A 22,174-nucleotide genomic window follows, 5' to 3' on the forward strand; every position below is an offset into this window, starting at 1 on the left:
TATATTATATTATATTTATTATATTATATTTATCTTATGATATTTACTTTACTTTATATTATACTCATTTATTGTGCTTTTAATTATTAATTTTTCTATATGTGATAGTGGATTTTCATCGATGAGTTCTTGAAAATTGGTTATTTTCCCTAAAACTATATATATGTATATATATATATGTTCATACATATATATATATATGTGTATATGCATATAAATATAAATATATATACACACACACACACTCAATAAACATACTCCCACTTTTACAAAATGTTTGTGTGTGTGTGTGCGTGCGCGCAACACGAACCTATGCAGACACGTCTGAAGAAAGAGTAGATGCTAATGTTACAATTTGGGCCTATTACGTATCAGTCAAGACTAAACTCCATAAAAAGATAGATAAATGACACAATCACACACTTGTTATATTTCTTAAATGTGTCACTATTTTAAACAAACTAACAAATAAAACAAAAACACAGCGCTAAGCCCTTTGAAGTTGTGTATCTGTTGATAGAGTAAAAGGGTGGAAGTTTGTGATTATGTGTCATAACTTGATAAATACAATATTTGCCATGCAATAGATAACCATAAGAAAAGGCGCCGGGGTTGAAGTTACAGTGCTAAATTCATATGCTCTGTATCAACACTTTCCTGGACATGTGACAACTACACACACATACACACTCTCTCAGATAAGCGTTTCCCAGAAAATCACAAATACAGAAAGGTCTTTAACAGACACTCAGTTAAATTATCGTACAGCTGCTGCCCCAATATGAAGAACATGTAAACACCGCCAAGAGTTCGTTCCCATTTGTAACTGTCGATAGGCTGAAGCTTGCCCACTTAACCAGGCGTGCATGATAAACCCCGTCGTATATAAGGTAAAAGTCATAGCAATGCTACATGATAATTCAAACCAATGAAGAATTACATCAGGTTCTGTGAAGGCAACTACAAAAAATGCTATGGAAACCACCTATCTTCTAGCTGATACATAGACAAAAGTAAAGCTACTCATTTGGCTATCCACGTATGGGGTTTCAAGGCCAACTCTACGCCACATACAATCAAGTCGAAAATCGTAGAAAAATCCATATTATATGTCCATTGATCTAAAATAATATCCGTTTTAGATCTGAGAATTCCACCGCACTGCCGAATTCCAGATCAGAAATGTTCAGCAAATGTAAACATATGTGCAGGAGTGGCTGTGTGGTAAGTCGTGGTTCTGTAAACTGATTCCTCAGGTTAGGAAACACCTTATTCATTAGTTCCTATAAATCAGATACCATATGTCCAAAAGGCAAGCTTACCCGGCCATCCTTCTCGCCAACCGAAGTGCTATTGCTTACGTTCTCTCTGCATCATCATCACTGAGCTGCACTGTTGGTTGCAAGCAAGACTGTGGAACCTCCCATGAGCCTGACGTTGTGTCTCAGATCCTGAAACGCCATGTCAAGAGCTTCAAAGGAAACCTTATGGCTCATTGTCGCTTCATCCCAGATGACCAACCTGCATTCACTCAGAAATTTGCCTTTTATGGAACCACGAAGTGGAATTGCCTTGACCTCCCATAGCTTGCACTCGTCTGCCGTTATGTTCTGAGTTCAAATTCCGCCGAGGTCGACTTTGCCTTTCATCCTTTCGTGGTCGATAAATTAAGCACCAGTTACGCACTGGGGTCGATGTATTTGACTTAATCCCTTTGTCTGTCCTTGTTTGTCCCCTCTATGTTTATCCCCTTGTGGGCAATAAAGAAATGAGATAGATAGATAGATAGATAGATAGATAGATAGATAGATAGACAGACAGACAGACATACACACACACACACACACACACACACATATATATATATATATATACATACACACATAGAGGGGGAAGTACGAGAGAAATATAGTTAGATAAATGCATTAATATATTCACACATGCAGGTATATATGTGTCTGTATATATGCGTGCCTGAGCGTGCGCTTGTGTATATATGCTTATGTGTATGTATATATACATATACATACATACATACATACCTGTAGATGTGACTGTATTTAGTGGATACTTAGAGATTTAGTGGATTTTTATGTGTTTTAAAGTTATTTGTTGATAATGAAGCTTCTTATTGTTTGTACTGTGTCAAAGGTCTTCTTTCTGTATTTGGGTTGCAATCTTCCCATGTTTTCTTGTTGCCTTTACCTGCTAGCAAGTGACGTGTTTGCACAAGAACAATAACATAACGTATAATAAAAACGCACGTATACACACATACATGCATGCACGCACATGCATCTGTGAATATGTTGCGTGTGTGTGTGTGTGTGTGTGTGTGTGTGCGTGCGTGTGTGTGTGTGTGTGTGTGTGTGTGTGCGTGTGTGTGTCGTTACTTATATGTCCCGTGGTGTCCTGTTGTGAGAAGTACATCGCTCACATGTACAACCTGTGGGAAATCTTTCTTGCACCTCTGAGACGGATGAATCGGTGCGTCGAAACAAAAACAAAACATCTTCTGGTAAGCGGCGAGCTGGCAGAAACGTTATCACGCCGGGCGAAATGCTTAGCGTTATTTCGTCTGCCCTTAAGTTCTGAGTTCAAAATCCGCCGAGGTCGACTTTGCCTTTCATCCTTTCGGGGGTTAATAAATTAAGTACCAGTTATACACTGGAGTTGATGTAATCGACTTAATCCCTTTGTCTGTCCTTGTTTGTCCCCTCCCCTCTATGTTTAGCCTCTTGTGGGTAATAAAGAAATAAAAAACATCTTCTGGTATCAGTTTACGTTCCAGATAAATTTTAATGCTTCACAGTGTGAAATAATCGCTTAAGTAACTGAGAAATTTTGAAGTACATACATACATACATACATACATACATACATACATGCATACATACATACATACATACATACATGCATGCATGCATCCATACAACAGGCGCAGGCGGGGCTGTGTGGTAAGTAGCTTGCTTACCAGCCACATGGTTCCGGGTTCAGCCCAACTGCATGGTACCTTGGGTGTCTTCTACTATAGGCTCGGGCCGACCAAAGCCTTATGAGTGGGATTTGGTAGACGGAAACTGAAAGCAGCCCGTAGTGTGTGTGTGTGTGTGTGTGTGTGTGTGTGTGTGTGTGTGTGTGTGTGTGTGTGTTTAGGACGATCATGCCTTCGTACCAAGAAGTGAATAGACTATTGGAATATTATTTCATATTACCATATATTTCTGGCATGCATTACATAACATTGTATGAGATATGAAACAAACGATATCGTCCGTTAACGGAAACAATTGTAGTGTCAATGTGACTACATATATATATATATATATATATATATATAGTTCAAAAAAACAATAACAAAAAAACAAAAAAACAACAAAGTGAGGACGTGATATGGATAGTATTATTGGACGCTCAGGAAAGGAAAGAGAGAGTGTATGACGTTTCGGGCGTAGCCCTTCGTCGGAAAGATGGAAAGTTCGGAGAATGGAAGAACGGAGAAAGAGGAAAATGGTACCGATGCCCACGAGGTTACATAGTCGGCAAAATATGAATTTAAAAAAAGCAGTACACTCTAAGTCATAGAACAGCATATTACATAGATTACATAGATTACATAGATAAAGTTAGATTAGGCCGGCTTATGACACTGCCCTGAGTTTCACGTCTATAAAGTGCTTAACTTTGCAGCGTATCATCAGGTGCCAAACGCGTTGGCTTATGGCCTCTCTAGCAAGTGGCTCCTCTAGAAAATGGAAGAATTTTCAGTCGAGCGAATCGACTATTTTCGTTTTAAAAAACCTGGTACTTATTCTCTCGATATCTTTTGGCGAACCACTAAGTTACGGAAATGGAAACGCACCAACACCGGTTAACAAGGGATGGGGAACAAACACACGCAGGAACACACGCACACACACACACACATTCACACGCACATACTCACACAAACACACACACACATTCACACGCACATACTCACACAAACACACACACACATATATAGGACGGGCTTCTTTTAGTTTCCGTCTACCAAATCCAATCACAAGGCTTTGGTGGTCGACCCGAGTCTACAGCAGGAGTCACCTGCGTAATGTGCTACGCAGTGGGACTGAACCCAGAGCCATGTGGCTGGGAGGCAAGCTTCTTACCTCACACCCACGCTTGCGTCTATGCTGATACTTTTAATGTTTATTTTGTTTTTTGTTTTTTATGACCCTATTCACCAAGCCGTCCCTATTCAAAAACTCACGGTATATAATTGTTTTCACTTCACCTTTAAACCTGGACTTCACCCTTTGACTTCTTTATCAACCAGTTGCTACTTAGATTGTAACAACATCTTTAGCACCCAGTAAAATTCATTCATCTTTTGTGTGTGTGTGTGTGTGTGTGTGTGTGTGTGTGTGTGTGTGTGTGTGTGTGTGTGTGTGTGTGTGTGTGTGTGTGTGTGTATGTGTGTGTGTGTGTGTGTGTTTCAGTTAACGGTGGTTTAATCAAAGCTAATCTCAAGCAAAACAACAACAACAACAGTAATAACCTTTCTAATATAATCACAAGGCCTGAAATTTTGGGGAAGGAGGCCAGTCGATTAGATCGAACCTAGTACGCAACTGGTACTTAATTTATCGACCCCCTAAAGGATGAAAGGCAAAGTCGACCTCGGCGAAATTTGAACTCAGAACGCAAAGACGGACGAAATGCAGCTAAGCATTTGTCCCACGTGCTAACGATTCTGCCAGCTCTCTGCCGTAATAGCAATTAATACGGCATTTCTTTCGACTCTTTATGTTCTGAGTTCAAATTCCACCGAGCTCGACTTTGTCATTTATCCTCTCGGGCAGGGCCGGATTAAGACCCATTGAAGCCCTAAGCACTTAAAAGATTTTGGTGCTCCCATAAAAGATTATGTAATTCTTAAAATATAAACAATAACAAACGATAAAATCAATTCTTATTTTTCTAAACGAAACAAAACAGTCAGAGGGATAATAAAGTTTATTTTTGTATACTTCCACTTTATTTATATTTGAAAAGTTTCCTCCTACTTTTTTCAATTGCAAAATCTTTGATCAGATCCTCAAAATTAATCTTAGGTAACACATCTGCATCTATACTTAGTAGAGATAAAGGCATCCCGAATATTATTTTAGCAAAGTTTAAAGTGATTTCTTTTGTGCCGTAAACCATTTACCATTTCTGTGGTGCCCCCCCTCCTTTGGTGCCCTAAGCATGTGATTATTTTGCTTGATGGTTAATCCAGCGCTGCTCTCAGTATTGTTATTGATCCTAAGAGTACATGAATGGAACCACTACCACCACCTCCAACACCATCACCACCAACGCCACTACTAGCACAACCACTAATTTCATTCGTCTGTTATTTATTTATTTATTCGTCTGTTATTTATTTATTTATTTATTTATTGTGCTTTCTTTCTTTAGGGACGTTTCAAGCTATTACGTGATTCCAATAACGTGACACACAGCCATCCGGCTGTCGTGGAGAACAACCACACCACCAACAGTCATATCGGAAACAATGAAAACCACCGAGACTCTGTGGAAGACACAAGAGTGGAAGATGATCCCTGGAACACACCCGACTTAGTTGACGATTCTCCAAAATGGTCAGGTGAGAAGAAATTTGGATTTCCTTCCTTTCTTCCTTCCTTTCTTCCTTCCTTCCTTCCTTCCTTCCTTCCTTTCTTCCTTTCTTTCTTCCTTTCTTCCTTCCTTCCTTCCTTCTATCCTTCCATCCTTCCTTCGTTCCTTCCTTCTATACATCACAAAAATACGTTGAGCTGGACTCCGTGTTTCTTTATAAAGTATTCCATTAAAAATCGCCAAAGTAAACAAGATAGAGTCAACATAAAGGTGAGCCCCACACACTGATCCCGAATCTCATTTTATATACACATGTTTGTGTGAGGTGAGGTGGGGTTTTAGGCATATATATATATATATATATATATATATATATATATACTCTCTTTTACTCTTTTACTTGTTTCAGTCATTTGACTGCGGCCATGCTGGAGCACCGCCTTTTAGTCGAGCAAATCGACCCCAGGACTTATTGTTTGGAAGCCTAGTAATCTTATTCTATCGAACTCTTTTGCCGAACCGCTAAGTTACGGGGACGTAAACACACCAGCATCGGTTGTCAAGCGATGTTGGGGGGACAAACACAGACTCACAAACATATACACACACATACATATATATATATATATACATATATACGACAGGCTTCTTTCAGTTTCCGTCTACCAAATCCACTCACAAGGCTTTGGTCGTTCCGAGGCTATAGTAGAAGACACTTGCCCAATGTGCCACGCAGTGGGAATGAACCCGGAACCATGTGATTGGTAAGCAAGCTACTTATCACACAGCCATATATATATATATATATATACATATATATATATATATATATATATATACACAAATATATATACATACATACGCGTATGTGGGTGCGAGTGCGTGCATGTATACTACAGAAAGAGAGAGCGGGACACACAGACATATAGTACAGACAGTGTAGTGCATATAAGCGAGATGGCACACGACGAAACTACAAACAAAGTGGAGGAGAAATCAATATGGCGATCGGACGAATATTTAATGCGTTCGATATAGGTCAGTTTACAGCATTCTGTTACAACCTGAGGATATTTCTTGGAATAAACATCAGACGAAAAATATATGATCTGAACCGTTGATTCTCCACACTGAAATCTTGTACTGATATAACAGTTTGTTTTATATTCGAGATAATGACGATCTTCTGCTTTCTTGGATATTTACGCGTGCGCGCGCGCACATACACACACACATATACCCCGGCCATAATATTATATATATATATATATATATATATATATGTCTACGTGAGTTTGCGTTTCATATCAGTTGCATCTAGTCCAGTTTTCTTAACTTTGAGGACGTAAAACTCTCATTAACTTTTCTCCCTTCAATTTTTTCTGAAGAAGAACTGTATCCGAAACGTTGAATTTTCCACTCCTCACGGCAAGTTCACTGAACTCTTTACTCTTTTTTGCTGATTTCACGATATAAGTCTCGCAGGCGCAGAGCCTCATCACTGGCCCCATGAGAGTCTAATTGATCACGCACACACACATGAAAATATACATATATATATAAATATACAGGGACATCTATCTATCTATACACACATACATACGTACATATATATATATATATATATATATATATATATATATATATATATATATATATATATATATATATATATATATATATATATATATATATATATATATATGACGAGCTTCTTTCAGTTTCCGTCTAGCAAATCCACTCACAAAGCTTTGGTCGGTCCTTGGCTTTAGTAGAAGACACTTGCCCAAGGTGCCTCGCAGTGGGACTGAACCCGGAATCATGTGGAGTTAGGAAGCAAGCTTCTTACCACACAGCCACGCCTGCGCTTATGCATACAATGTTTAGAAATAGTTGGGCTTGATAACGTTGTCACTTGATACAGGGGTGGAGTTCGGCCAAAGTAAATGTACGCAACGGATATTAAGAAACTGCAAAACAGGTTTTTTATTTTAGCGAAAATTGTTCTACTACAAACCCATACCGACCAATACCTCGTTAGTGAATTTAGTCGGTGGAGATGTGCAGTATGTGTGTGTGTGTGTGTGTGTGTGTGTGTGTGTGTGTGTGTATTTGTGTGTGGGTGTATGTGTATGTATATGTGTGTGTATTTGTGTGTGGGTGTATGTGTGCGTATATTTGTGTGTGTGTATGTTTGTATATTTGTGTTTGTGTGTATGTGTATATTTGTGCGCATGCATATGTGTATATGTCTATGCGTGTGTGCATATTTGTTTGTGTATGTGTATATATGTGTGCATGTGTGTGTATATGTATGTGTGTGTATGTTTGTGTGTATGTTTGAGTGTATGTGTATTTCTGTGCGTGTATGTGTGTGTACATGTGTGTGTATGTGTGTATGTTTGAGTGTGTGTATACGTTTGTGTATGTGTATGTGTGTCTGTGTATGTGTGTATATCTGTGTGTATATATAAGTTGTGTGTGTGTGTACATACATACATAATACATACATACATACATACATACGCACACACACACACACACACACACAGATACGCACCTCCATTGCAAGCATAGACACATATTTCTCTCTGTTAACAAATGATTTTTCTCTATTTACAGAACTCGATTCCAAGAAGAAATGTTTGCGAATCTTCACCGCCATCGGCAAAGTCATTCTCCTTACTTGTTTCTTCTATCTCTTCGTTTGTTCCCTAGATTTTCTCAGCTCAGCATTCCGTTTAATAGGAGGTATGTCAAGTTTATATACATTCAAAGTATTCGTAAGATGATTTCATAAGTTTAATTGACGTTTCGAAATTTTTACATTCGTCATAAAGTGCAACACGAAAAAAATGTAGAGAGAGGGATATTGTCACTTTGGCAGTTATTTCTAACAGTTCCGTAGTAATTATTGCTATCTTCTCCATTTGTTTTACAGGAAAAGGTGCCGGAAAAGCGATCAGTCAAAGTGAAATGGTATCGAATCCAGTTGCCGGATTAATGATCGGTGTGTTATTCACAGTATTGGTACAAAGCTCATCTACTTCCACGTCGATCATGGTATCCATGGTGGCATCAAAAAGTAGGTAACTTTCAATAACAATTTTTTTCTTTTTATAAATTCATATTCAACGCCCCCCAGCCCACCACCACCACCACCACCACCGACCAATTCCAACACCAACAACACCACAAACACACACACTATATATATATCTATACACACACACATTTACATACATATGTGTGTGTGCGTATATAGATATATGTATATATATATTACCATCTGGTTAATAACTTCATAGTATACACTTCAAAGCTCCTATACGGTTATCGGCTACCATAGGCCATCATACAGCGGGGTTTCTCCTCTTACTGGATATACATGTGGAAATCCGTTAGTGTATGCAGAATTTATATAAAAATTTAGTTTCATAAATTTATATATATATATATAATATATAGTGTATATATATATATATATACATGTATATATATACACTATATATATATCGAGAGAGAGACAGACTGACAGAGATACACGTACATATATGTACAATAAAAACGGATTAAGTCTATGACCCACAAAAACCATGGCGTGATTTGAACTCAGAACGTAAAGATCTGGAGCAATTACCACAAGACACATGGTCAGACGTTCTTCCGGTTCCGCTAACTCAATGTTCTGGATTGGTACAGTTTTAAAATATCTCAAAAGCATGAAAGTGCAAAGTTGGCTTCGGTGGGATTTGAACTCAGAGTGTAGAGAATAGAAACAAACACCACAAGGTATTCAAGCAAACATTCCTACGCCTCTGCCAATTCGCCAACTATGTTATTATTTGCTTTAGTTATTGAACTGCGGCCATGCTGGAGCACCACACTGAAGGATTTGGTCGAATGTGTCGACTCCACCCCGCTCCAGTGTTTAGTTTTAAGTTTGGTATTTATTGTACAATCCTGTTTTGTCGACTCAGTAAATTACGGGGGGGGGGGGGGTATGATTTGTAACTGATCGATTATTTATTATCGATAGGTACTTAATGAATTATCCGAAATACGATCTTGTTTATTATGTACATTATTTACATTATTTACATTTGACGGATATTTGTCCTCATCTTGTTTGTTAACACAACGTTTCGGCTGATAAACCCGTGGGCATATAGCGTAGTGGTTAAGAGCGCGGGCTATTAACCCCAAGATTCCAGTGACCTGAATAATAATAATAATAATAATAATAATAATAATAATAATAATAATAATAATAACAATATCGAAAAATACCTTAGAAATGAGAACCCAGGTTTGAAATTTCCCCAAGACACCTGAAGAAGGCTGGAGGCTATATCAGCCGAAATGTTGTGTTAACAACAAACAAGATGAGGACAAATATCCGTCAAATGTAAATAATGTAAATAATGTGTTCAGTTCTTGCTCAACAACCTACACAAATCTTTTGTTTATAATGATGACAGCTTTGTGGTACAACATTAGCTCATTCCCTCCATCAAATCAATGTTGCTTTTTACCTGGACAGGTGCACAAGATGCCAAAATGATCACAGAGCAAGGTGAACTATGAGCTGCCCAGCCCGGGAATTGAACCCACAATCCAGCTGGAAGTAACACTCTAACCACTAGGCCATACAAATATCCGTCAAATGTAAATAATGCAAATAATGTACATAATTACTCATCTCTTAAATATAGAACTGTACCATCTTGTTTGTTGCTTATCTCTATCACACACACACAATGCATGTATGTGTGTGTGTGTGTGTGTGTGAATATGTATGTATATGTGTGTGCATGCATATATATGTGTGTGTGTGTGTGTGTGTGTGTGTGTGTGTATGTATATACATATACATATATATATATATATATATATATATATATATATATATATATATATATATATATATATATATATATATATATGCATTGTATAATATAATAACTACTATAGGCAAAATTTAGTATGTTAATTGTGTTATCTTACCGCCACTTCACCTCCTCCCAAAGCCTAACGCTCTCTTCGACATGCCTTTGGGGCGGCACTGGCTACGTAGAGAACAGATGCATTAAAAATTTGGTGCGTTAATAGCCCGAGAAAATTAAGGAATCGGTGGTTTAGGAACTCGAGAAAAGTGTGAAATTGAAGGGGTCACGTAATGTACTGTGTACCGTCTCAATGTACTTAGCAATTATAAAGGTAGAGAAGTGCATTAGGAGAAGTGATGAGACTTTATAACTACAACCAGGGAGATCAATGTTAAGCACTTAGAATAAAGGATTACAAACAAAAGAAGGGAAACGATTGAAAACAGGACGGGGAAAAAAGTGTTACATAGGCAGTTTGTCAGGTAAAGAGAGGACATAGGAGGAGAGGAGTTATGAGTTTGACTGAGAGATAGTTGTAAAACTGTAAACAGAAATCGCGACCCTTATCATGACTGCACAAGAACAAGCGATTAGAACTAACCTTGTTAAAACAAAAATTGACAGAAGCCACCGAGTTAATAAGTGTCGAATGTATGGTAAAGTGGACGTAAGTGTCAATCATCTTGAAGGCATTGTAGTAAGATGGGACTGAAAGAAGGTTAAGAAGACTTAAAAGACGATGCAGAAAAGATAGACTAAGTGGAGGGGCGAGGGCTGGTAGGAAATCTGGATTGAAAGTAGGTGAATTGTGGTTCCATCCTCACCAGCCAGAAGCTGGTATTAAAAACGACTACGGTAAGATTATTTTAATGGATTATCTTGTGAGGGAAGGGCTTCAAATCTCTACAACTGTTGTTTGGGGACACTTTCAGTGCTCACAGTGCTACAGGATCTTTTCATCTCGTACGGGTCTTGTCAGCCACGTCCGTTCTCATGAGAAACAATGTGCTGTTGATGGATGCGGATGAATATCTTGGATCGATGCTGCTGTCACCTTTGATGGACTGTCAAAAGCGATAAAGTAAGCAAGTCTTCTGGACTGGATGGTCTGGCAATAGAATTTGGTCATGCTAAAAATTAGCATTACCAGTTCAATATTAATTAAATCTACGGACTCCGTGTCCATGCTATGAGATATGTCAGTCCCAGTTAAGTACAGAGCGACGGACCCATCGTGTCCAAGCTTTACTCACCTGATGGGTAGAAGAGCAAAGAGCGCCTGAGGATATTTCTGATTCCAGTTCCATTTTATTTGGATTTTCGTTTCATTTAGAATAACAGCTCGGACATACAGACGAGCTACAGGAAGAGAAGCCTGACAAAATTCAACCTTCAAATGCCGCAGTATCGGTGCATGCGCGCCATCAGACACAACCTCCACTACGCAAAGGGTAATCGCAGGGAATGTATCTTCTGGCAAATAGAACGTGTCCCTTCCATATTAAACAAAACAGAAAACTTTCCAATCTGGCTAGATAAAAACTGAGGTAAGACATGACGATCAGACAATAATAAATCAAAGAGGCTTTGTATGCATTCGCCAGTGAAGGAGTAAGAATCAGTGATTAGAGTGTCTGGCTTACAATCATGAGGTTGTGAATTTGATTCCCGGGCCGGGCGATGTATTGTGTTCTTGGGCAAGACACTTTATTTCACGTTGCTCCAATTCACTCAGCTGTAGAAATGAGTTCTGATGTCACTGGTGACAAACTGTATCGGCCCCCTTTGCCTTTCCCTTGGATAACATCGGTGGCGTGGAGAGGGGAGGTTAGTACGCATGGCTGCTTGTTGGCTGGTCTTCCACAAACAACTTTGCCTGGACTTGTGCCTCTGAGGGGAACTTTCTAGATACAATCTCATGGTCATTCATGACCAGTGGGGGTCTTTGCCGTATGCTTTCGCCACCACTGCGAGAACGATCCTTCTGCTCGTAGCTTCACGTTCATATTCAGCTGAGAGTCTGGATCGAACCAAATTCCAAGCATTGTAAATGGGGGCGGCGGCACAGCGTCGAGTGACGCTGACTGTTATATAGACTCAACGCGTGTTCCATTTTGTATTTCTTCAGATTTTGGATGCATCCGGCACTATGGCCGTTATTATTATTTATTGTAGGCGTTTTCTCCCACACTGTAACGATACTGTTAACTTTTATTAGCATTTACAATTATACGAAGGTGACGAGCTGGCAGAACCGTTAGTACGGTATTTGGTCCGTCTTTACGTTCTGAGTTCAAATTCTGCCCAGGTCAGTTTTGCCTTTTATCGTTTCTGGGTCGATAAAATAAGTACCAGTTGACTACTGGGTCAATGTAATCGACTTGCACCCTCCCCAGAAATTGCTGGCCTTGTGCCAAAATTTGCAACCAGTATTTACATTTGTACGATGTTTCGATCTGATTGTTTTAATTATAGATTTTACTTTATATTTCCAGTTATCAGCGTCAAAGCAACGATTCCACTAGTGATGGGCGCCAATATCGGTACCTCAATTACAAACACCATCGTTTCTTTAGCTCAAGCAGGCGATCGGAACGAGTTTCGCCGAGCTTTCGCCGCCGCCACCATCTTGGATATGTTTAACTGGTTAACGGTGCTAATCTTGTTGCCGTTGGAGGCTGCTAGCGGTTACCTCTACCGACTTACAGGTGCCATTATGGATGGCATCTCAGGTAACACGAAATTCGATCGTATTGAACTGCTGCAGGTGATCACTCGGCCGTTCACTGATCTTATCGTAGAGGTAAGATCATTCTTCAGAAAAAAACAATAATACTCACTTCCCATTTCTCGTAGTCATCGTCGTCAACATCGTCATCATTGTTGTCGTCATCATTGTTGTCGTTTTCGTCATCATCGTCGTCTTTGTCGCTGTTGTTTTCATCGTCGTCGTCGTCGTCGTCGTCGACACCGTCATCATCGTCATTGTTGTCATCATCATCGTCGTCGTTGTCAACATCATCACCATCGTTGTCATCATTATCATCATCGTTGTTAAACACCAACGAACATATCTAACCACCCCCACTCCGTCCCGCTGAGCGACAATTCCACTCTCCCCCCTCCACCCATCCACTCACACATTCTTTCATTCACCTATGTACCTGTCCACCTAACTAGTCATCTGTCATACAGCCATATATTCTTCCACTCAATCATTCACTCACTCGGCCCAATCACTCACCTACCCATTCACACAACCAGGTTGGGTGGTCGCATGGTTGAGTGAGTGTAGCTACCCAGTCACTCAGCCACCCACATATCTATCTTCTCACCCAGCTTCGTCATCCACACACACACACACACACACACACACACTCATTCTTTCATTCTTTTAGACGTTCTGATATGCGACATAAAAGATTTGATAGCGGAATATTTTACTCGAGGTTGGCTCAATACCAGTGCTCCGCAACCTTTTTTCACATGCGGCACACTTATATTCTTTTCAAAATTCGGCGGTACACCTGAACTAAAAATATAACGAAACTTATAGGGGCAAAAATTATATTCAGGCCACACTGTAGAACACCTAGCATCGTCTCGTGGCCCATCAGTGTGCCGCGCAACACTACTCTAGATCTATAGGACAGTAAGATATATTCATACTTAGAATACTGCGATAATTATCATGAAAGAACCTCTCACGTGGACTTGCGGTGCATATAAGCACCCTTATTTATATCGCTAGCGGGAGACATGTCGGCAAGTTGTCTACCGCTAGTGATATAAACAAGAATGCTTATATGCACCAAAAGTCCATATGAGGGGTTCTCGCATGAAAGCTATCGCAGTATTTTATGTTCCAGCACACAACATCCACGTTTAAGTGGAGATAAATATTACCTTTTAGCACTAATACTTCTTCTGTCGCTAATAGTTATAGGAAAGTATTAAACAGAAAAGCGATCGTGGATCGATAGCGAACTTTTAGGCTAAAGGCCAGTGGAGGCGTGTGGCTTTATTATGGTTGGAGTGTTGGAGTCATGATCGTAAGATTGTGGTTTCAATTCCTGGACCGAGTGAGGCGTTGTGTTCTTGAGCAAAACATTGTTTCGTGTTGGTTCAGACTACACAGCCGCCTGTCAGGTGGCCTGTCCAGAAGCGGAAATATATACACCATAGATTCTAGGAAACCGATCTTATGAGCTTGTGGCTCAGGAGGAAACTTTGATTTTTTTTTTTTTTTTTTTTTTTTTTTTTGGAATTTAGACTGGTCGAGGGTCGATGGTGAAATATATGACTTCTTTCATTCGCTGGGTGTAAAAGAAAGGACAGTGTTTATAGGCCTTTCCAGACCCTCCTAGGACGGTTATACTGATGTCATTTTTGGTTTTTATTTTGAACCTTTGTAATTTAACATCTACGGAAAAGTACTCGGAGTTTATTCAATGATTTCTCGATTCCTTTGTAGTTGGATTCGGAGTGTTTAAAGAAAATTGCAAATGGCGAAGATGTGGAAAGTCTAGTAAAAAGATGGTGTGAGAAGACACTTCCGGTTAATGGAACCCAGGGTTTTTTCTTTTCCGGTAAGTATTTGGCTTTTAATTTATCATTCTTTAATGTAAATAGTTTTATGATTATACCTCATCAGAAACTGCAATTAATTCCATATCCAAAACTCTGATGGATCTATAATCGGTGATGCTGAAATACACTTCTTTTTTTTTTTTCTTTGTTTCTTTCTTTATGCTGGATTAAACCTTTCAGCTATCGGCAGAGGGGCTGAAATTTTTGGTGATTATATTCATCCCAATGCTTAGCTGGGGCTTATTGCATCGACCTTGAAAGGATGAAAGGCAAAGTCGACTTCGTCTGAATTTGAACTTAGAACATAAAGATGGAGGAAGTGCCGCTAAGCGTCTAACCCAGCGTCTTCACGATTCTGCCTGCTCACCGCCTTTCACACACCAAATAACCATTTCTCCAATAAGCACAGGGCCTGAAATGTTTGGTAGGAGGGAACTAGTCGATTACATCGACCCCAGTATTCAGCGGGTATTTATTTTATTGACTCCGAAAGGATGAAAGGCAAAGTTGACCTTATAAGGATTTGAACTCAGGATGTAAAGAAGGCGGCGAGATGGCAGAACCGTTAGCACGCCGGGCGAAATGCTTAGCGGCATTTCGTCTGCCGTTACGTTCTGAGTTCAAACACCACCGTGGTCGACTTTGCCTTTCATCCTTTCGGGGTCGATAAATTAAGTACCAGTTACGTCCCCATAACTTAGTGGTTGAAATATATCTAATATTCTTGCTTCTTCAAATATATGTAACATAGTGGAGGCGCAATGGGTCACTGGTTAGGGCAGCGGACTCGCGGTTGTAAGATCGTGGTTTCGATTCCCAGATTGGGCGTTGTGAGTGTTTATTGAGCGGAAACACCTAAATCTCCACGAGGCTCCGGCAAGGGATGGTGGCGAACCCTGCTGTACTCTTTCACCACAAGTTTCACTCTTTATTCCTGTTTCAACTGTACCTGTATTTTCAAAGAACCAGCCTTGTCACACTCTGTGTCCCGCTGAATTTCCCCGAGAACTACGTTAAGGGTACACGTGTCTGTGGAGTGCTCAGCCACTTGCAAGTTAATTTCACGAGCAGGCTGTTCCGTTGATCGGATCAACTGGAAACCTCGTCGTCGTAACTGACGGAGTACCACGAAACACACACACACACACACACACACACACACACATATATATATATACGTATATATATATATATAATAAATTTCTGTGCGAGGTGTAAACAGTAACTGCACGACACCGTGAAGTATATTTGCCACTTAAATGCGGCTAACCCTTAAGGGTGGATGCTACTGTAGCTTGTAGCCCCAGGAAGACACCTCCTCCAGTTGGCTATTGACACACTTTCTGTGCCCTGTATATATACATATATATATATATATATATATATATATATATATATATATATATATATATATATATATATATATATATATATATATGTATGTGTGTGTGTGTGTGTGTGTGTGTATGTATGTATGTATGTATGTATATAATATGCATACATACTTAAATATATATATAATAACCGTTTTGTATTCAGATTTCTCTATCAAATAAAACGCTTGTTTATTCACATTGTTTTGAAATAATTATGCATAATCTCGTAGCTTTGAGATTCCAATGTTGCAATTGTTTAATTTTATAATAACATTGTAGAGTAGGTGTAAGAAGCTGGATAGGGCCAGTTCGAACATAAAAGAGGTAGATTATTTGGACAGTAATTCCTCGACTATCGCGGGTGTTACGTTCCAAAATTCCCCGCGATATGTGAAAATCCGCGAAGAACAAACAGTACTGTACTGTATATATATTTTATTATTATTATTTTTATAGTTTGTATATATTTATTTAATTATAAATGCAAAACAACACCACGGAGGAATCGACGTGAGCTTAAATAATAAACCGCGAAAGGTGAACCGCGATATGGCGATGGATTACTGCACTAAAGAGTTAAATATATTTAATGCACATACATGTTCCTACTTATTTTTTTTTTCTATCTGGTTTGCAAGATTCTTTATGTGAATTCGTGTGTTGAAACAAATTTTGTTACGTCTATGGAGGATCATTACGCTAATATTAATTACGCACGCACTGGTTCAATTCCACTCTTTTATTATTAATCAATTGATTAAATATCCAACTAACTAATCAGTTGTTTGTTTAACTTATTGGTAATTAGCAGTTAATCCCGTAACGAACTGGGAGAGAAGTCAGTGAGAAAGGTGCAAATGGCAGCAAAAGAAATATGGCAAAAAAACGTTAAACAAACGATCGAATGGTTAATTAGTTGAATATTTAACCAATTGACTAATAATGAAGGAATGGATCTGAACCAGTGCGTGTGTTATTAATATTGGCGTAATGACCCTCCCTAGACACAACAAAACAGATATATTTCACTATATATAATATGCAGTTGTCCTTAAACAGGGGTAATTGTCCCCTTGTATGTAGTCTACAAGTATGTTTAAATATATATGTATTCGTTACTATTCCAGATTCATCCCAATTGCTAGAGGCTCATAACTTGTCAATACGTGAATGTTCAATAAATACACAGCCTGATGTCAATTTAACAAGTACAGAGCAAGAAATTCTAGGAAACCTCACGAAAGACTGGAAGAAATGTAAGGGAAAAGAAAGCAATTTGATGTTTTAATGTCATTGTCGTGTCATTCGACATAAGTATTGTCAACAACTGTCACCGCTTTGATTATCGCAGCCATCATCGTCGTCATCGTCCCCGCTGTCATTGTTGCCGTCACCATCATCATCATCATCATCATGACCACCACCACCACCACCACCACCACCACCACCATCACTACCACCACCACCACCACCATCATCCCCAGCAGCAGCAGCAGCAGCTCCAGCAGCATAACTATCATCATCATCATCACCATCATCATCATCGTCGTCGTCGTCATCATCAACACTAACCACTATTATTATGGTCATCATCGTCATCTCCACCACCACAACCACCACCACCACCACCATATGCTTACACACACACACTCACTCATACACACACACACACACACATATGTGTGTGTGTGTGTGTGTGTGTATGTATGCATGTATGTATGTTTTTACTACATATGAGGTAAAAGCAACTCTAGTATAATAAATATTGCTAAATACATATACTAATGTATATGCTTTGTGTATTTTCCGGTGGCTGCAATGGCGTAGCGGAATATATAAACTCTCATATCACCAGTGTTAAAACACCTTAGAGCCATGGACAGGCGAGATAACTCACCCTCAATCCCATTTAGAAGTGATGGCTTACCACTACCACCTGCCCGTCTGGGTTGAAGGCCAGTCAGCTCGCCAGTCCAACGACTTATATGCTCATGGCTTGTAAAATCATGTAAATTTTCTCTCAGGTATGCAATTTCCGGGCATACCAGCTCACATCTGTTTGTGTGTATATATATATATATATATATATATATATGTGTGTGTGTGTGTGTATGTATGTATGTATGTATGTATGTATGTATGTATGTATGCATATATGTATATGTATATATGTATATATATTACAGGCGCAGGTGTGATTGTGTATTAAGAAGCTTGCTTCACAACCACATAGTTCCAGGTTCAGTCCCACTGCGTGGCACTTTGGACGAGTGTCTTCTACTACAGCCCCGGGCCGATCAAAACCATAAAAACACAAAATATATCAATAGCAGACAAAAATAATCTAGTAGCCGTGGTTAGAATGTTATCCATGCATTTCTGCTTTGTTGAGCTTCATCAGTATCAAGTGCACATTGTCAGCCACAGTCTCAACAAATATAAGTTGCAATTATTTATTTATTCATTTATTTATTTATTTATCTATTTAATTAATTTATTCATTTGTCTATTTTGCAGGTAACCACGTATTTGCAAACACTTCCCTCAACGACACCTTAATTGGTGTGATCCTGCTTGTAATTTCGTTGGTCGTCTTGTGTTTCTGCTTAATATCAATTGTAAAAATCCTCCATACTGTAATGAAAGGCAACACGGCGAAAATTATAAAGAAAATGGTCAACGCCAAACTACCCAGTCCGTTTGGTTTTCTAACTGGTTATCTGGCGATTCTTGTCGGTACAGCATTGACGTTTCTGGTGCAAAGTAGTTCCATATTCACCTCCACACTCACCCCGCTCGTTGGCGTTGGTGTGATTTCTTTGAAACGCATGTATCCTCTCACGCTAGGAGCAAACATAGGAACGACGTTCACTGCTGTTATGGCTGCCATGACATCATCCGGTGAAAGCCTAAAACTGGCCCTGCGAATTGCGTTCTGTCATCTGTTCTTTAACGTAAGCGGCATCATCATTTGGTATCCGATTCCATACTTGAGGAAAATTCCCATTGGTCTGAGCAAAACTCTCGGCAATACAACAGCAAAATATCGTTGGTTTGCCATTGTGTACCTCATCACTATGTTCTTGTTGTTACCCGGTCTTGTGTTTGTCGTGTCCTTGGGTGGCTGGCCTGCTTGGGTTGGTGTTTTTGGTCCGATCGGTTTGCTCCTTATAATCGTGATTATCATGAACATACTTCAGAAAAAGTTACCTAGCTATCTACCCGAAAAACTGAGAACCTGGGACTTTTTGCCCCTGTGGATGCACTCACTAGAACCATACGACCGACCAATGACAGCACTCGGTCGGTGGTTTGGAAAATTGAAAAGGTGCTCGTTCTCTAAAGAAAAGAATAAAACTCTTACGCCACAAACGAACTTTGCCATGAAAAACTCAATGGAATCGATTCAATGAAAGAATCTTTTTTTCTTTTTTTAAATACCAAAAACCTATAAAGAAAAATAAAACACAGCACAAACTGAGCAAATATAACAGCAAACAAGTAAAAATTAACAACTACAACATCATCAACAACAAGAACAAGAACAACAACAAAAATAACAACAATAACAATAATAATAATAATAATAATAATAATAATGCAAACGAGGTTTTTAAAAAGATTAGCCGAAACTCGAAATGCAAAGAAGAAAATGGCAGAAGAAAACCCAAATAATTTTGGGGGTGAGAGCGGGAGAGTGTGCATTCATACGTAATTAAGCGTATCCATTTGCATATAACCATATATATACACATGCATATCTATATCTATATATATATATATATATATATATATATATATATATATATATATATATATATATATATATATATATATACATATACATATATATATATATATATATGTATGTATATATATATATATATATATATATATTATATATATATATATATATATATATATATATATATATATATATATATATATATATATATATATATATATATATATATATATATATATATGTATGTATATATGTATGTATGTATGTATGTATGTATGTATGTATGTATGTATGTATGTATGTATGTATGTATGTGTGTGTGTATGTATATTGGGTGTTTAAATAAACAAGAATACGGTAAGTAGTTCAAACAATAACCGATGCAGTAGTAGAATAATATATTATACGATAAAGACGATTCATGGTCATTGCGTTAAGTTTCATGCCCAGAAAATGCTAAGAAATCGTCCGACAAGCATCAACCTGTGACTGAAATATTTTTTAGATATTTTTTCTTAGTAAATGGAGTTTCTGGAAACGCATTTCAAGTTAAAAATTGAGGAGCATGACTTATTCCATTTTGACATTCTTACAAGTGGATTGTTTTCTTTGAAAGGTCAGAAGAAATTTTAAAACTTTTAAATGGATGAAAGATGAAGGACATGAATATAACATGCTCAGGGGAAGAAGAAAAAAAAGGAAAGAGACAAATTAAGGAAGTCTATGTGGACAACATTATGGAACGGTAAATATCTTGGGAAGCTTTAATGGATTAAAGCTGAGGGGATATATAAGACAATGTGAATGCTTCTGATGAATAACTAAGCATTTAACCACTCTGCTATATAAGCATGGAAAGATAAAATGTTGAAAATGTTAATGAATTTGTTATTAAAGGAAATATATTGAGATCAGTGATATCTACTAGTAAGGATGAGTGATTGTTATTGGTAAAAAAATGATTAAGTTTAGACCCAATGAATGGGAGTGAATGCATGATTTTCAGTATTTTGACTGGTACTTGCTGAAGTGAAGGTATTTAGTAAATATCTCTGATCTAACATTTTCATGTATTTGCAAGTTTATTGAGGTTTATGTATATATACATGCGTACATGTATAAATGGGTGTATATGTGTGTATGCATGTAGGCTTATAAATATATGTGTTTATATATATATGTGGACGGGGTGACATCATACATTCTGAGTTCAAATCTGTCACGAATCAGGGGACGATATCATCAACACTACGCTTTATGTAGTGTGACCATGTTGGAACGACACAGTCAGGATATTATTGGTTCTGTTATCGACAAGTGCTTATGTCATGTCATACTTCGACTTAGAACGTAAAAGCCACCACAAAACATTTTAACCGGTGCTCTACTGATTCTGCCAGCCTCACATACATACACACACATGCACACATACATGTGTATATGGAAGAGGTATGTATGTCTATATGTATGTGGGCATGCGTGCAGATGTACAAATGAGAGAAATAGTACGCAACACAAGGTGATCAATTTAGTGATTTACTCGAAACAGTTGATTCATTCTGTCACCGTTTTTCTGTTTCTTATGTCTGTTCTATCGCACAAGCAAATGTATAAAAGCAAGGAATTTGACTATAAATAAAAAAATGAAAACAGAAACGAAAAGAGTGTAAAACAGTTAAAACAGAAGAAAGAAAAAGGAACGGTAGAATGGAATTCATAAATATTTAATTCATCGCTATGCGCGTTTCCACAAATCACACGTTTCTTAAGATCACAGTCCGTATTCAAAAGGGATAAACATCGCTCTGGTAATGATCTATTGATGTTCACCTGAAGAAATGAATGCATCAAGATGACCTACCCGATGTCCACGGGTACTAAAGACTAAACTGTAACCATCCCAGCTATACAGGCTGTGCCCTTAAGAGACATTTCATTTCTGGAAACGCGCGTAGCGTTACATCAAA

At 38.4% G+C, this 22,174-nt stretch overlaps 1 protein-coding gene across 1 annotated transcript in view; it reads left to right on the forward strand.

The window, feature by feature from the left end:
* LOC106877457 (sodium-dependent phosphate transport protein 2B) overlaps nucleotides 1–20,019 on the forward strand; it is a 30,604-nt gene extending 10,585 nt beyond the window's left edge. Inside the window, exons 2-8 of the mRNA XM_089338485.1 lie at nucleotides 5,446–5,635; nucleotides 8,230–8,358; nucleotides 8,549–8,692; nucleotides 12,992–13,299; nucleotides 14,971–15,085; nucleotides 17,590–17,718; nucleotides 18,980–20,019. Of these exons, the coding sequence (XP_089194611.1) occupies nucleotides 5,446–5,635; nucleotides 8,230–8,358; nucleotides 8,549–8,692; nucleotides 12,992–13,299; nucleotides 14,971–15,085; nucleotides 17,590–17,718; nucleotides 18,980–19,875 (1,911 nt within the window). The 3' untranslated portion in view covers nucleotides 19,876–20,019. The remainder of the gene's footprint in view (nucleotides 1–5,445; nucleotides 5,636–8,229; nucleotides 8,359–8,548; nucleotides 8,693–12,991; nucleotides 13,300–14,970; nucleotides 15,086–17,589; nucleotides 17,719–18,979) is intronic.
* The last annotated feature ends 2,155 nt before the right edge of the window (nucleotides 20,020–22,174 follow it).

The sequence above is a fragment of the Octopus bimaculoides genome, chromosome 20, assembly GCF_046866305.1.
Source record: "Octopus bimaculoides isolate indiv1 chromosome 20, ASM4686630v1, whole genome shotgun sequence".
In the NCBI taxonomy this organism is placed as follows: Eukaryota; Metazoa; Mollusca; class Cephalopoda; order Octopoda; family Octopodidae; genus Octopus; species Octopus bimaculoides.